General features: G+C 40.1%; 1 protein-coding gene across 1 annotated transcript; it reads right to left on the reverse strand.

The window, feature by feature from the left end:
• Positions 1 to 6425: 6425 nt before the first annotated feature.
• On the reverse strand, positions 6426 to 12115 carry LSM8 (LSM8 homolog, U6 small nuclear RNA associated). Its single transcript, XM_075208969.1, has 4 exons — positions 11967 to 12115; positions 9325 to 9365; positions 8150 to 8277; positions 6426 to 6649 (listed from the first exon to the last, which is right to left on the reverse strand). Exons 1-4 carry the CDS (start codon positions 11995 to 11997, stop codon positions 6559 to 6561), a joined length of 291 nt encoding a protein of 96 aa, XP_075065070.1. The 5' UTR covers positions 11998 to 12115; the 3' UTR covers positions 6426 to 6558.
• Between the last annotated feature and the right edge of the window lie 430 nt (positions 12116 to 12545).

Genomic DNA, 12545 nt, shown 5'->3' on the forward strand with positions numbered 1-12545 from the left:
GCGGGTGCACGAGTCAGGGGAGAACACAGGTGTTCGGGTGAGCTACTATTAGCTGTTTGAAGTGAGCAGTTCATGTGAAAAAAGCATGCCCCACCTTTCTGCATGAACAGTGTGGTACAGTTCACCAGTGATAGCTTGGACCCGAATTACAAATACCAAGGAGTGGTGCTCTGGGGAGCAACTACCAGGCTACTGGAAACAATAGACAAAGTGGCTTTTTCTTTTCTTATCTTTATTTAGGATGCGGATGATTAGTTGAAATGGATGAAGGTGAAACAGCTCATGAAACTATCAAAGGGTCTATTGCCTCTGTCCCCGGAGCTTTGTGCCTAGAGAAGAACCTGGGTACCTTGTCATTCTTGTTTGTTGCCATAAAATCCACCTGAAAAGCCCAAATATTTCTATTATTAGCTGGAGCACTCTCTGATGCAGAGCCCACTCCCCTGGATGAACTTGTCTTCAACTGAAGTTATCAGCTTTTAGGTTTTGTTTGCCCAATATATGCAACGTTGAGAGCGACTTCAGATTTTCCTCTGTCCACAGCCTGATTTTCTCCAAAGTCATCAAGGCCACAATTGTCTTGTTGTTTGAGAATATTCTCAGGTTTCCCTTAAACTGATGATGAAAGTGCTGAACTGCCTTCTGTACTCTCATTTCTAAGACATTTCAGTGACATTTTTTTTCTCACTGCAGAATCATATTCCTTGTGCTATTTACTCCTGAAGGTGGGCTCCCCAACCTGCGGTACTGGAGCACGTCATGAGTGTTATCTACTCTTGATCTAAAAGTGATACTCCACTTACATTTAAATGCGGACTTTGACACAAAATGCGAGACCTCTTGGTTTCTCCTGACAGTGTGATAGTATGATTTAGTGAACTCTGTCTGTGAACTAGCTGGGCTAGCACTTCCAGCTGGAGACTCCGCATATGCCACCTTGCCCAGTAGATTATTCCTATGGTGGAAGAAAACACTGCCAAAAATCACTTGGGGCTAGATTTACTAAGCTGCGGGTTTGAAAAAGCGGGGATGTTGCCTATAGCAACCAATCAGATTCTAGCTGTCATTTTGTAGAAGGTACTAAATAAATGAAAGCTAGAATCTGATTGGTTGCTATAGGCAACATCCCCACTATTTCAAACCCGCAGCTTAGTAAATCTAGCCCTTAGTGTTGTTTGTGCCAGATACTGGATCTTGATACACCCTTCTTGTGACCAAGATATCTGGTTTGGTATGATGATAAAATATAAATAAACAAAAAATACTTAAATTCAACCAGTGAAATATTCCACGTGTCTCACGGAGATGGTCACTTCTTCCTCATAGGTGTATGATGACTCAGTAGCGCAGGAGACTCTTATTATTGTATATTCAAACTTGTTATCTTTGGAATATTTGTGTGGTTGCTTTAAGAGTAAACAGCAGCAACTGTGAACAGCGCAGCTTTCCACTTTTCATATATATCCATTTTTATAGTTTTTGGTTTGGTATGATGTTTATCTGAACCTCGATGAACGTTATTTGTTCAAATAATTATGAAATGATGGCATTAGGATTAATCTCCTTGCTTTATCCATACTAAAGTCACATTAATAATTTAACCTGTGTGCTGTTAACTTATGTCTAATGATTACAGCATAAATACACCTGTCTCTCTAACCCCCTTGGCCCCAAGGTAGTGCATGGGACAATAGCACACATGCTTTATAAATCTGGGTTATATGGGAGGTGGGAAAGAAGAAAACCCTTGTTGAAACAAACTAACATCAAAGCTGGACTACAGTTTGGACTAAAACATGTGGGAAACATGACCATATGGAGACAGATTCTATGGTATGAGGAGACCAAATCTGAACTTTTTAACCTCAATGCTAAGCGCTATGCTTGTTGCCAACCTAACACTGCACATCACATTAAAAACACCATCATAAGTGAAATATGGTGGTGGTGGCAGCATCACGTTATGGCGATTCTTTTTGCAGCAAGGACTCGAACGCTCATAAAATAGAGGGGAAAATGGATGGAGCAAAGTACAAGGAAATCTGCTGCAGTCTACAAGAGTGCTCGGACTTGAAAGATTTCTCTCTCAACAGGACACTCACCCAATGCATACAGCAAAAGCCAGTCTAGTGGCTTACCATCAAAAGGCTAATGTCATGTGACCTAGTCAAAGCCCAGATCTCAATTCAATTGAGCATCTGTGGGACTATTTAAAAATTGCCATCCACCAACGATCACCATCTAACCTGATGGAGCTTGAGCAATTTTGCCAAGAAGAATGGGCTAAAATTCCAGTGTCTAGATGTGCAAAACTGATAGACACTTAGGGCTAGATTTACTAAGCTGCGGGTTTGAAAAAGTGGGGATGTTGCCTATAGCAACCAGATTCTAGCTTTCATTTATTTAGTACCTTCTACAAAATGATAGCTAGAATCTGATTGGTTGCTATAGGTAACATCCCCACTTTTTCAAACCCACAGCTTAGTAAATCTAGCCCTTAGGCTCAGAGCTAGAATTGTTGCCAAAGATGGTTCTACCAAGTATTAACTCTGGTGGAGTAAATACTAACACAATCACTCAGTTTTGTTCATAATTAACAAATGGTTGGATTACATTTTTTGGTACATTATGAAGTACTTTATTTTGATTAGTGGGAATAAATTTCAAATAAAAAAAATCATGGATTCATGCTGTAACACAGCAAAATGTGAAAACGTCCAAGCGGGTAAATACCTTTTATAGCCACTGCTTTTTAAAATAGCTCTCCAATTTTATATTCATGGGATTGCTTAGGGAACCCCCATCTTCAATAGGGATAGTTGTGCTGGTCGCCATACTTGCCACAGGTAAGTCTACTTTTGGAACCAAACTCCACTCATGTGTCTTTTAATCACTGAATGGATACATACGTTCTAATCCCCTGAAGTTAAACTGATGCTTTTCTAACTGTACCTTATGAATAAGTTCTATCACGACTTGATGTACCAGGAAACTGTACCCTTCTTCAAACAGGGGTTTATGAGACTCTGTGGCAGTTGATTCCTCAAACACACACGCACACATTATAATATATATAATATATATTATATATATATATATATATATATATATATCTACTATATAAAAGCCTAGTGGTGTGTGTCTGTGTGTGTGAAAAAAACAACAAGCTGCAGCGCCACCTGCTGGGCGGAGTTATACACTGACCTACTAAATTCTTAGTGTGTGTGGGAAAAAAAAACTCAGAAAGGGCTGAAATTTGGTATACTAAGATGTTTTAAATTTGTTAATTATTAAAAGTGTTTATAAAGATTTAAAAAAAAATATATATATATTTCTTGAAGGAGAAGTGACAGTTGGGAGTGGTTGGTGGTTGCCGGGGGTGACAGTGGGGAGTGGTTGGTGGTTGCCAGGGGTGACAGAGCGAGAGGAGTGTGACTCCACTCATGTGTCTTTTAATCACTGAATGGATACATACGTTCTAATCCCCTGAAGTTAAAGACGGTATTATCGTGACTTGCCAGGCACGCAGTAGCCCTGCCATTACCTCGTAAACCCTCAATGCACAGTGTCCAGAACAAAGGGCAGGGCCCTGAGCCGGAACTGAAATTTCTGCACAGCCAAAGCGTAAGAGACACTGGTACCACCTCCTGAAAGGTACATGTAAGAAGACCTCCTTTATGTCTACTGAGGCTAGGCACTCACTCTGTTCCCTGCCTGTAATGACTGTGCGTAGTGACTACATCCAAAACAAGAGAATGCAGACCTGCCTGTTGAGGGACTGCCAGTTTAATGTGACGGAAGAACCTCTCTATCTGTGGGTCAGGAGGGGCCGAAAAAAAACTACCCCAACTTCCGAAAATGTCATCAGACCTTTTGGTTCCTGTCGTAACTGTACACGTAATATATGCTCCTCTGGGAGGTGAGAAGTGACCACGCGATGTGGCAACCCGACCCCAGTAAAAGGAACGAAAGGATTGAGGGTCCTTGTCGTGGCTTGGTGGAGCTGACGGGAAGAGGGGTACTCTTACCTCCAGAGGCCCCTGAATACTACTCTGCAATTCTGCAAAAGAGAGGTTCCTTTCTTGGAACGAATTCTGGATGCCTCTGGCTAACTGCTCTGACCATAGCAGGATGGCTTTATGAAATCAAGGGTCTAAACAAACGGTCTGCCGTCACTTACGTCGAGTGAAGTCTAGGTTACACTTCTTGTCAGTGACCTCTAGAGAAAAACCCTCGATGGGGGGCCTGCCCTGCGTAGGGATAGCAGAATAAGTGAACAGACAAAAGGGTTGTCAGCAAAAGGGTTGTCAACCCCGGGGGTTCTTTCCATCTAACTATTTTCTCTACCGGGAGAGGAAAAAGAGATGAAATATGCCCAGCCTATTAATTGTTTATTTGGCTTTTACAAAGGTCAGATACCATGTCCATCATAGGAGGAGACGGTCTCTTAAATTAGGCAGGTGCGGATGAAACCGCAGATTCACGTTCCGCAAAGGTTAAAATGTGTCTAATGCTTAAGCTGAGATTATAAACCCTGTGAGTGGATGTGAAATCTTCAGATATAAATGTTCTTATTTGTAAATTAAGATCCAACTAGCCATCCTCTGCCAAGGAATTAACAATATACTGATCCTGACTGTGAACAACTTTGATAAACAAAATTATGCTTGTCCCTGTGAGATGGTGAGCAGATGTGTCTCTGTCTGGGTGGGCTCAGACTGGGATAGAGGCCGAGTGTGTGTAGAAGCGTGAGAAAAGGAATATTCACGTACCTTTTCAGACTATAACATCACCTTAGTGAGTACGGTCATTGATGCTGCCAGTGATTTAGGCCAGACTTGCTCCTCCAAACCTGCTGACACCGAAGTGGGGAGCACCCTGTTCGCAGACCCTAGCATCGTAAGCTGCACAGAGGGCATCTGGGCTAGGCTGTTCAAAAGATAATATAAAAATTACATCTTGCCCCTATATAATGGAGCTCAGGCATACCATTGGGTACGTATGAAACATAACAGTGGCGCACGCAGGGGGGGTTTCTGAGTCTCCAGAAACCCCCCCCCATGCGCTAACCCAGTGGCCACCATAGCGGCACTGTCCTATACAGCAGCCGCGGCGCTGTCAAAGAAGCGTCCGCGGCGGTGCTGTATTGTATACAGCACCGCCGCGGACGCTTCTTTGACAGCGCCGCGGCTGCTGTATAGGACAGCGCTGCTGAAACGGAGCTGCTGCGCATTTGGGTCGGGGGGGGGGGGGGGGGGCGTAGAGAATCCCCCCCCTGACAATCCTGCGTGCTCCCCTGCATAAGGCAATGCTCTGCAAAGTGTCACAGAATAAATCGGCCTCACATCATCTTGGTACATATACAATGCAGTACAGACGAACCAGCGGGTGTCTTACCCATGGAAGTGCCCCCTTTTCTAAGACACAATACAATACTAAGGAAGGTGTCACAGAATAGATCTGTACTTTATCCCTAGGGCGCATATATATATAATTTTATATGGTAGGTCTGAGAATCAGAAATATGCTCACAGCAGAATAGGAAATTGCTAAGTCTCTATACTAGGTAATCCTATGGCATATACATCAATTCCAAGACACTGAAGACAATAGTCCTGACTGTGTAAAGGCCTAGAACAGCCTGACAGTCGCTAATATGTGGTAAAGTATAATAAAAATGATACAAAAATACCAGCTGATGTGAGGCAGAGTAAGAAAGCAGCGTGCACTGGATGTGTCTACGTTTCCCAGTGTCCAAAGTTGGCCACCTTCCGCGCCAGGAAGCGGTTTTCTTCAGATCCTCCCCTAATATGGCCACCTCCGTGTATCGCCGATCAGCCCATATATTTAATATGGCTGTCGGCTGTGAGACCCACACGTGCCCAGGCTCCGTGTGGTCTAAATGACAACTGCATTGAATCCTAACGAGTGCGATCGTTGTCTGTTCCCCCGCTGCTCGCTGTCTAGGGGCAGAGGAAACCTGCTGGCATGTCGGGCTGACAGGGAGGATAGGCTGTTACAGTTTCACTCACGCCTGCCTTAAATTTTAACACAGACTGTAAACTAGGCCTTATCGTCAAACACCAGTGCCCGACCTCACTAATGCTCTTGTGGCCGAATGAATGCAAAGCCCTGCAGTCATCTTCAAAAATCTAGTGGAAAGCCTTCCCAGAAGAGTTGAGACTGATAGTAGTAGTAAAGGGGGGGACCAATCCCATATTAATGCCCATGGTTTAGGAATGAGATGTTCGGGTGCCCACATACTTTTACCCATATAGTATATTTATTATATCAGAATTAAAGTGGTCAGTTGTGGAAACAAATATTAAAATAAGATAATTAATAGCCATTTTAGTATGGTACAAATTAAATGTCATGTTCTAATTATGGTGTACATGAGAGTAAAGAGGCAGTCATTCAGTACATAAAAATGTACAAACATTTTAATTTACATAAACTAAAACACATTTGCAATAAAACATGTAGGTAGAATATGGTGTTAATACAAATGTATTCATTGGTAAAAAAAAAAAAAAAAAAAATCAAATCATGCACAGCTCAATTTACAACAGAATTCAAAGGTTCTGCTCTGATATTCCCCAGATCCAATGCAGAGTCCGTCTCTTCATCAATTTCTCCGATAACTGCCCTGTTGGTCAGGATTTAGAACAGAAGTTAGTTAAGTGACAGACAAAAGGATAGTATGGATTAGTCTTCTAATCCATACTGTCAGTTTTTATACAGTGATGTTAAAAGATTGCAGTCAGTTTTTGATCAATAGAGTTTAAGCATAATCAAACACATAGAAGAAACTGCTAAAAACACAAATTTGAATTGCCCTACTTCCCTATGGGGCATGCATGAGGTGCTTTAGAGTTGCGAATATTCACACTTTTGGCATTCATTTCAACAGAAGTGCTAATAGCTATAGCAATAAGGAACTCTCCACAAACAGACCACTGTTACAGCTACTTGTTATATCAGTTGATAAGCTAAACAGTTGAAAATGTTAAGCAAGACACAATAAAAGCTCTGCATTAATAAAACCAATACCAGGGTACTTCTTCCACTGCAGGAAAGTACATGATGTATTGAGTGTTTGATAGCTTAAAAATTGATCACATTGGGTATTACCCTCCTCACCCTCAAGATCAAAGTCTTGTGTCAATCTCACTCAAAAAGGTCCTCAGTCTCTAGGCGAGACTGGGGGGCTGAACATCGATACTGTATTTCATTCTGTCACAAAGTTTAGCATACAGTGTGTGTGTTATATATATGGTCAGTGGCATAAACTACCAACTACTGTGATCACATCTGCAGCAATATCCAGTTAATTAAGTATCACAGTCCCTGCATATTTAAATGGCTACATCAGTATTAAGGAAAGTAAAGCAAAAAAAAAAAAAAAAAGAGTAACTTTGCAGTTTGGCAAAACCGTGTTGCATTGGAGGGGGAGGCAAACTTAAAGTGTGGGGACAGGTTTATAGTTGGGGTATTGCATGTTTTATATCAACTTCAAATTTCAGTGTACAAGTAAAGCTATCAAGTATTTGTGTGCTACATAAAAAAAAAAAAAAGACAGTATTTATCTTATGTATAAAATAATAAACTAATTTGCACCCCTTGCATTGTAACATGGTTTAGTCCACAAGAAAACATCCTTTTTTTTTTTTTTTCTTTTTTTATATTTACTTTCTTAATGAATCAGGCCCATTATGACTAAATGTTTTGGGCCTGAATCATTAAGGCAATACAAGAAGTAGATTTTCTCCTGCTCAAAACCATGTTACAATGCAAGGGGTGCAATTTAGTTTTTTACTTTGCACACAAGTTAAATACTGGCTGTTTTTCCATGTAGCACACAAATACACGATAGCTTTATTTTTACACTGACATTTAAAAGTTGATCTAGGACATGCCCTATCCCAACTATAAATCTGTTCCCACATTTTAAACTTACCTCCCCTAAAATGCAACATTATTTTGACAAGGTCCAAAGTTACTGGATTTTTTTTGCTTTCCTTTCCTTAATGAATCAGGCCCTTTAAGGGGGTATTAGATTCTTTTTTCAGCTCCAGATATTCTGTACAGCTGCACAAATGGACATTCAGCTTTTAGAATAACATTTAGTCATATCAATAATACTCACACATTGTCTCCTCTTACAATGTACAATCCCAGCACTACTTGTTCCACTCCTTGTGAAGAGCTGAAAACTCTTTCATGACTCTCATCCAAAATTAGGTTAATTGTCTGGTCAAAACCTTTGAGTGTTCCCTAGAAACAAAAACACAAAAAGCACATTATCAGGAAAATACAGGAAATAAACCAACGACTTCCAGTTTCTATAGGACATAACATAATGTTGCATTGTGGTTGTTCTTGGGCAACACACTCTGTGCTCTAGGACATATTGTGAATCCACTATGAACTGTATATGCTTATTTAGCCCCAACTTTGCTCACATTAGGAACGAACGTCACCATTAAAAGGGTCGTGAGAGATGTGAGGGAAAGTTTCCGCAAAACCTAATGAACTTGCTCCACAGGAGGCTTATTTTACCTCACTTCAATTATCTGAGTATATATATCTCAATCAACCACATTTCACAGCATTAATTCATTTGATACTTTGCTGGACAAGTGACAATCCACTGAGTTATCTACCAATGTACATTTTTTTTACCTTATTAACTGTGCTTTTTTATAGTAATTTGTTATGTGTGCCTGTATTAAGTGATTTCACAAAAGCCAAACAAGTTATACCAACTGTAGTAGCAAAATCAACTTACTCCCACACAGAAATCAATTAATTTGGTCCTTTAAATTAAAAAACAAAATAGTGCCGACTATTACTTTAGCTTAATTAATATATTTCTGGATTTTATAAATTCCGCCAAATGTTTTACCAACCACTAATGTCATGTTCACTGGTCTATATTTTGCTGAGGTTGATCTTGCCACATCACCTTAAATACAGAATACCCAGTACTATTACATATGTGGGTAAAGGTTTTAGTATAATTATCTATACATTCAGGAATGTACAGTTCTAGGAGATCCAGTCTTACAACTATGCAAATATGGAAGTGGAGCACAGAAAAAAAATGGTACAAAGAATTATGGGCAAATTCATATGTATATATAGATTTATAGTTGTAGTACAAATCGTTTTGTATGCTAAAATTTGCATTCCTGCAGTAAGCAGCTTGTGTGTTGAATTCACGCAGTAAGAACAGAAGTTAGAAAGAGTCCCCAAAAACATTAAGTGTTTTAATCACAATGTTAGGGCCCTCAAAAGCAAATTATTAAGAAAATCTCTTACCACAATCATCCTCCCATCAGCTGTAATGACGGCAACCGTCCCTGAAATATCTGTCAAGGAAACATATTTGCAGAATGCACACAGGCAGAACTCAAAAATAAGCTTATTTCAAAGAATTTGTAAGCTACACCTGCCGTTATATTATGTTTTTACCCAGAGTAAAAAAAATAAATAAAAAAAATTGAATTTGTAAAGTGTTTAAACATGAATTTGTTGTTAGTTGAAAATGCATTAATGAGACAGCATCAACATCATCTATTTATATAGCATTACTAATTCCGCAGCGCTGTACAGACAACGCACTCACATCAGTTCCTGCCCCATTGGAGCTTAGAATCTAAATTACCTAACATACACACACAGACACAGAGACTGATGTCAATTTAATAGCAGCCAATTAACCTACCAGTATGTTTTTCGAGTGTGGGAGGAAACCAAAGCACCCGGAAGAAACCCACGCAAACACAGGGAGAAGATACAAACTTCACACAGATAAGGCCATGGTCGGGAATTGAACTCATGACCCCAGTGCTGTGAGGCAGAAGTGCTAACCACTAAGCCACCGTGCACCTGAGAGAGAATACAGCACCAACCTTTACTCAAAGGCCAAAACGAAACAGTGTCTCCTGTGTTAGAGGCCCTTACACAAACACCGACCAATCCAGTTTAATAAACATAGAGTGTGTGTGTACTCCTACAGATGAACGAGGGAAAAGGAGTTTTCATGCAGATGCAAAATTAACATAATGAATACACTTCATGTCTCATTCAAGTAGCACAACTAAGAGACATATTAAAGCATGTTGGGAAGATTTATATCACCAAAGGCAACTTCCTTAGAAGCCATATCAAAGTCAGCAGTATTTAATAATTGATTATAACAGTCTAAGTTGCTGCTTTTCAGTTTTGTTTTACCAATATGCCTGCTTTCTCACTAGAAGAAGTTGTTACTGCAGTAATAGAATGTGCTGTGACTTCTTGAGGTGCAACCTGATTAGAGGACTTATAAGCCTTAACAATTGTTCATATTAGCCATCTGGTGTTTGTTATCTATGATGCGGACAATCCTTTCTAAAGCCCACAATAATGCTTAGACCCAGCAAGATAACAAACATCTCAACACCCAGACATTGGACCCACAGTTAGATATTAATATTTATCTAAGCAGCTCCAGAATCGCTATACAATACTTCTGGGAAATTGATTAGATTGCATGTGTGCAGCCTGTGCACATCATTTTTATGTGTGTCTTTATGAGGGAAAACTTGTTTTTGGCCAAGAAGTAGACACCGGAACTATGTTTTTTTTCCCTCTTATTCTACTATTAACCATCTTTTTCTCCTCCAATCAGTGAAGTCAGATCATCATGTGACCAAGATGTCAAGATAGAGTATGTGTGTGTTTATAGTCTGCTTCTGTAATTTGTATTAAGAGCTTCACTGAGGGAATGTTCTGCTGTTACTCATTTTGTAATCCACTTTAGTGAACAGTCATATCAGCTAGCAGTAGTAATGAGCACAGAAAAGCTTTCTCCATAAATGTGCCCATATACATGGAGATCCAGGTACCTGAGAAGCAGATGGATCTCTTTGTCCATTTCAACACACAAACATAGCCAAATCAGAAAGGTCCAAATACTCTAGGGTACAACTACTTCAGCACAACAATGACTCAATTCACACTCAGATTGCAGTCATCATAAAACCTTATTATACACTAACCCTGATCATTATTTTAAGCATCACAGTCAGATATTGATAAAAATTAGCAGGCATATGGGGCCTGTAATTAGAGATTTTCAGTTTCCTAGGTATACGTCAAGTAGAAAGGCAGCATGTATGGCACCCAAGATTGATGTTTTGTACAAAAGCATCAAAGTACCCTCTATTCATCTGTCAAAAATGGACTGGCTGCTCTCCTACATCCTGCCCACTTTCCTAACAATGTGAGCTGGGCTATATGACATAATTGTAGAAAATATCACAATCATGACCCTACTACCCCCACATAACGATGCCGCAAATGGCGGCATTGCATACCATGACCATAAAAAAAAAACTCATCGGCACTCCCACCTTCCTTCAGGGATGACCCAGATAAGAGATACCTAAAGTAAGTAGGATATATACATACATACATACATACACACACACACACACTGCTAGTAAGCTTGTTTATCCTGAAACTTAAAGTAATAGTTAAAAAACAATAAAAAGTGTGAAAGCCAAAATTAACACTGCAAGGCTTCACAAATCTACATAGCTGGCAACTATCCCTAATTTCCCTGTACAGTGCCACACCTAAGATTCCCAGTTAATGTCCCTTTTATTAAGTAATGACCAGATATACCATCTATCAAATACTCAGGTGTTACATAGGTGGATGGATGTGGCATGTATTGGCATCAGACAACGCCCTCTGCAGGTGGTATGATGTCTCTGCATATACTGGTAGTGCAAAAACATGGGAAACTACAACATAAGAAATTACGAACCTATTGGTTAAACATAATAGAGTATAAGACGCAAAAAGCCTCAGAAACTAAACTCTCTGTGTGTATTGTAATGCAAATGAAGACAGCACAGCCACAATTATTTCACCCGCGCGTCACACATCAGCCTGCGGTACCCGAATAAGGATACGGTTGATATAATTCTCTAGCGCTGACGTCATGTCGGGACCCCTTCACGCCAACAATCGCGAAGCTACAGCTATCCGCTGGGTAACGGCAAGGGATCCACCAGGAGAACAGGCGCACCTCAACGTCATCACTCCTCGACCACTACAAGCCCCACCCCCTCCTAGAGGAAGCGAGCTGAAAAATTAGCTGATGAGATACCGCCATTTTACCGAGGTTTGACAAAAGTCTTCATTAAAATGGCTTCTGTAGTCAAGACAAAAACATTATTTCCCGAATTTGCCAAATCAATTTCCTGTCTTCTGTCTCTTAACTTGAATGGTAACAACAGCGCCTTCAAGTAGAAGAAGTATTTCCTGTACTTGCTAGACGGCACCTGCTCCTATACAGAACATACATTATTATGTAGAGAAAAACGTACCATGCTTTCTACTCTATTACTTCAATCCTGGTTCTTGATATTAAGTTAGTAAATATAAGCAATTCTTTTGTACCTAGTAAATGCGTGACCTTTATAATTACAGATCACCATTGTCTTCTCTGCAGAATTATGGTGTGTTATGTAACGCAAGACATTTCTGGC

Source organism: Mixophyes fleayi, chromosome 4 (assembly GCF_038048845.1).
Source record: "Mixophyes fleayi isolate aMixFle1 chromosome 4, aMixFle1.hap1, whole genome shotgun sequence".
Classification (NCBI taxonomy): domain Eukaryota; kingdom Metazoa; phylum Chordata; class Amphibia; order Anura; family Limnodynastidae; genus Mixophyes; species Mixophyes fleayi.

Coding starts and splice junctions, on each gene's coding strand:
- LSM8 (XM_075208969.1), bottom strand. CDS start 11,997: ATGACGTCAGCGCTAGAGAATTATATCAACC. Junction 9,366..11,966: donor GCTAGAGAATTATATCAACC/GTATCCTTATTC, acceptor CAGATATTTCAG/GGACGGTTGCCGTCATTACA. Junction 8,278..9,324: donor CTGATGGGAGGATGATTGTG/GTAAGAGATTTT, acceptor TTTTGTTTCTAG/GGAACACTCAAAGGTTTTGA.